Here is a 1,418-nt window from a genome sequence, read left to right as displayed (position 1 = left end):
GTATCCAGCCTATACTTAAGCAATAATGAATGCTTCCACCTGTGCCACAACGTCATCTCAGCAACAAGATGTTCATTTCTTTCTTTCTCCCTCTAGCCCAACTTGAGTCCTATCTCATCCACACTCCAGCACCCCTTGCACATACAGAGCTCTTCCTTCACATCTGCTACAGAGAAGAGATTTCAACCTTTTTACCTATGTTTCTGAATTTTTCTTCTCTCTTTCACTTCTTCCTCTTCCTTCATTGAGCCCAGGGTTTTCCACACGATAAGGAAGATGGTAAGGCTGAACATGCATTGTACCATTAAGCTGTCTTCCAAGTCCCCAATCTTACTTCTTACATACACATGCACACACGTACGCACACAGAGATTTCCTCAAGTTCATTTATGAAAATATAAAGTTTGGAAGATTCAAGATGGCAGATTTGACTTGTTATGGTGGCTCACATGTAATGCCAGCACTTAGGAGACTGAGGCAGGAGGATTACAAGTTTGATATTAACCTAGACTAGTCACAGGACCTTGTCTCAAATAAAAGATGGCAGATTCAAAGTAATTAGAATTTGCATGCCTCTCCATACAAATGCACTCGACAAGTACAGAGCAGTTATTCATGGAGGTAGATGACTGCGGAGAAAAGCTGATGTTCAATATTGGATATACAGAAAGTTGGAGAACTCCAATGGCTCTTTTTTTTTGTTTTTACAAGAGCACAGATTTACTTTATTTAATTTCCATTAGTTTAAATTCAGGAGGGGTACAGCATCACACGGATTCTGGGTCCAATGGCCTTAGCAGGAAGGTTGCTTCGGAGTTTGGCACGGACCATGCCCCTGTTTCCATGAGCACGAGTTATCATTCCCCAGATCACTCTGGTTTTGTTAGGTTTGCCGCCAGGAGTCACTGTGTTCCTTTTTGCTTTGTATACATAAGCACATCTCTTGCCCAAGTAGAAATCGGTATCACCTCGTGCATAGACACCTTCAATTTTAAAGCGAGCCGTGTGCTCCCTTTGGATCCGTAGACCACGCTTATAGCCAGCAAAAATGGCCTTGCACCACAGCCTTCCAGACATTTTGCCTTTTCGAAGTCCTGTTCCCAGCAGGCCTCCCCAGGTTCCAAGATGGCGGAGAGAGCCCACTGACTCTTGAAATTAGAAGCAAGAGTAAGAAAGAATGGTATAGCATTCAGTGTGTGGCAACCTAGTGGGGGGCAGAAATAGTGGGTTTCTACAGGCAAGAGTTATGGGCAGTAGATTAGACAAGGGCCTGCCACACATCTCTATAGAAATAGTTGTCCTGCAAGGCTTATTGAGGGGTATCATAGAGACCCAGAGATGCAAATATATTGCATTATCCAGTGTCAGCTTAAGCCCTGGGTGTGCAGTTGAGCAAATGTGTTCAGAGTGAATTTCTG

At 43.6% G+C, this 1,418-nt stretch overlaps 1 protein-coding gene across 1 annotated transcript; it reads right to left on the bottom strand.

The window, feature by feature from the left end:
- Positions 1–750: 750 nt before the first annotated feature.
- On the bottom strand, positions 751–1,134 carry LOC125343885 (60S ribosomal protein L35a-like). Its single transcript, XM_048336467.1, has one exon. The coding sequence runs from the start codon at positions 1,075–1,077 to the stop codon at positions 751–753; it is 327 nt and encodes a 108-aa protein (XP_048192424.1). The 5' UTR covers positions 1,078–1,134.
- Between the last annotated feature and the right edge of the window lie 284 nt (positions 1,135–1,418).

This window comes from Perognathus longimembris, chromosome 28 (genome assembly GCF_023159225.1).
Source record: "Perognathus longimembris pacificus isolate PPM17 chromosome 28, ASM2315922v1, whole genome shotgun sequence".
Classification (NCBI taxonomy): Eukaryota; Metazoa; Chordata; class Mammalia; order Rodentia; family Heteromyidae; genus Perognathus; species Perognathus longimembris.
This window is presented reverse-complemented; position numbering and strand designations above follow the sequence as displayed.

Bases quoted from the DNA above. Each gene is read 5' to 3' on its own strand.
- LOC125343885 (XM_048336467.1), bottom strand. From the start codon at position 1,077: ATGTCTGGAAGGCTGTGGTGCAAGGCCATTTTTGCTGGCTATAAGCGT.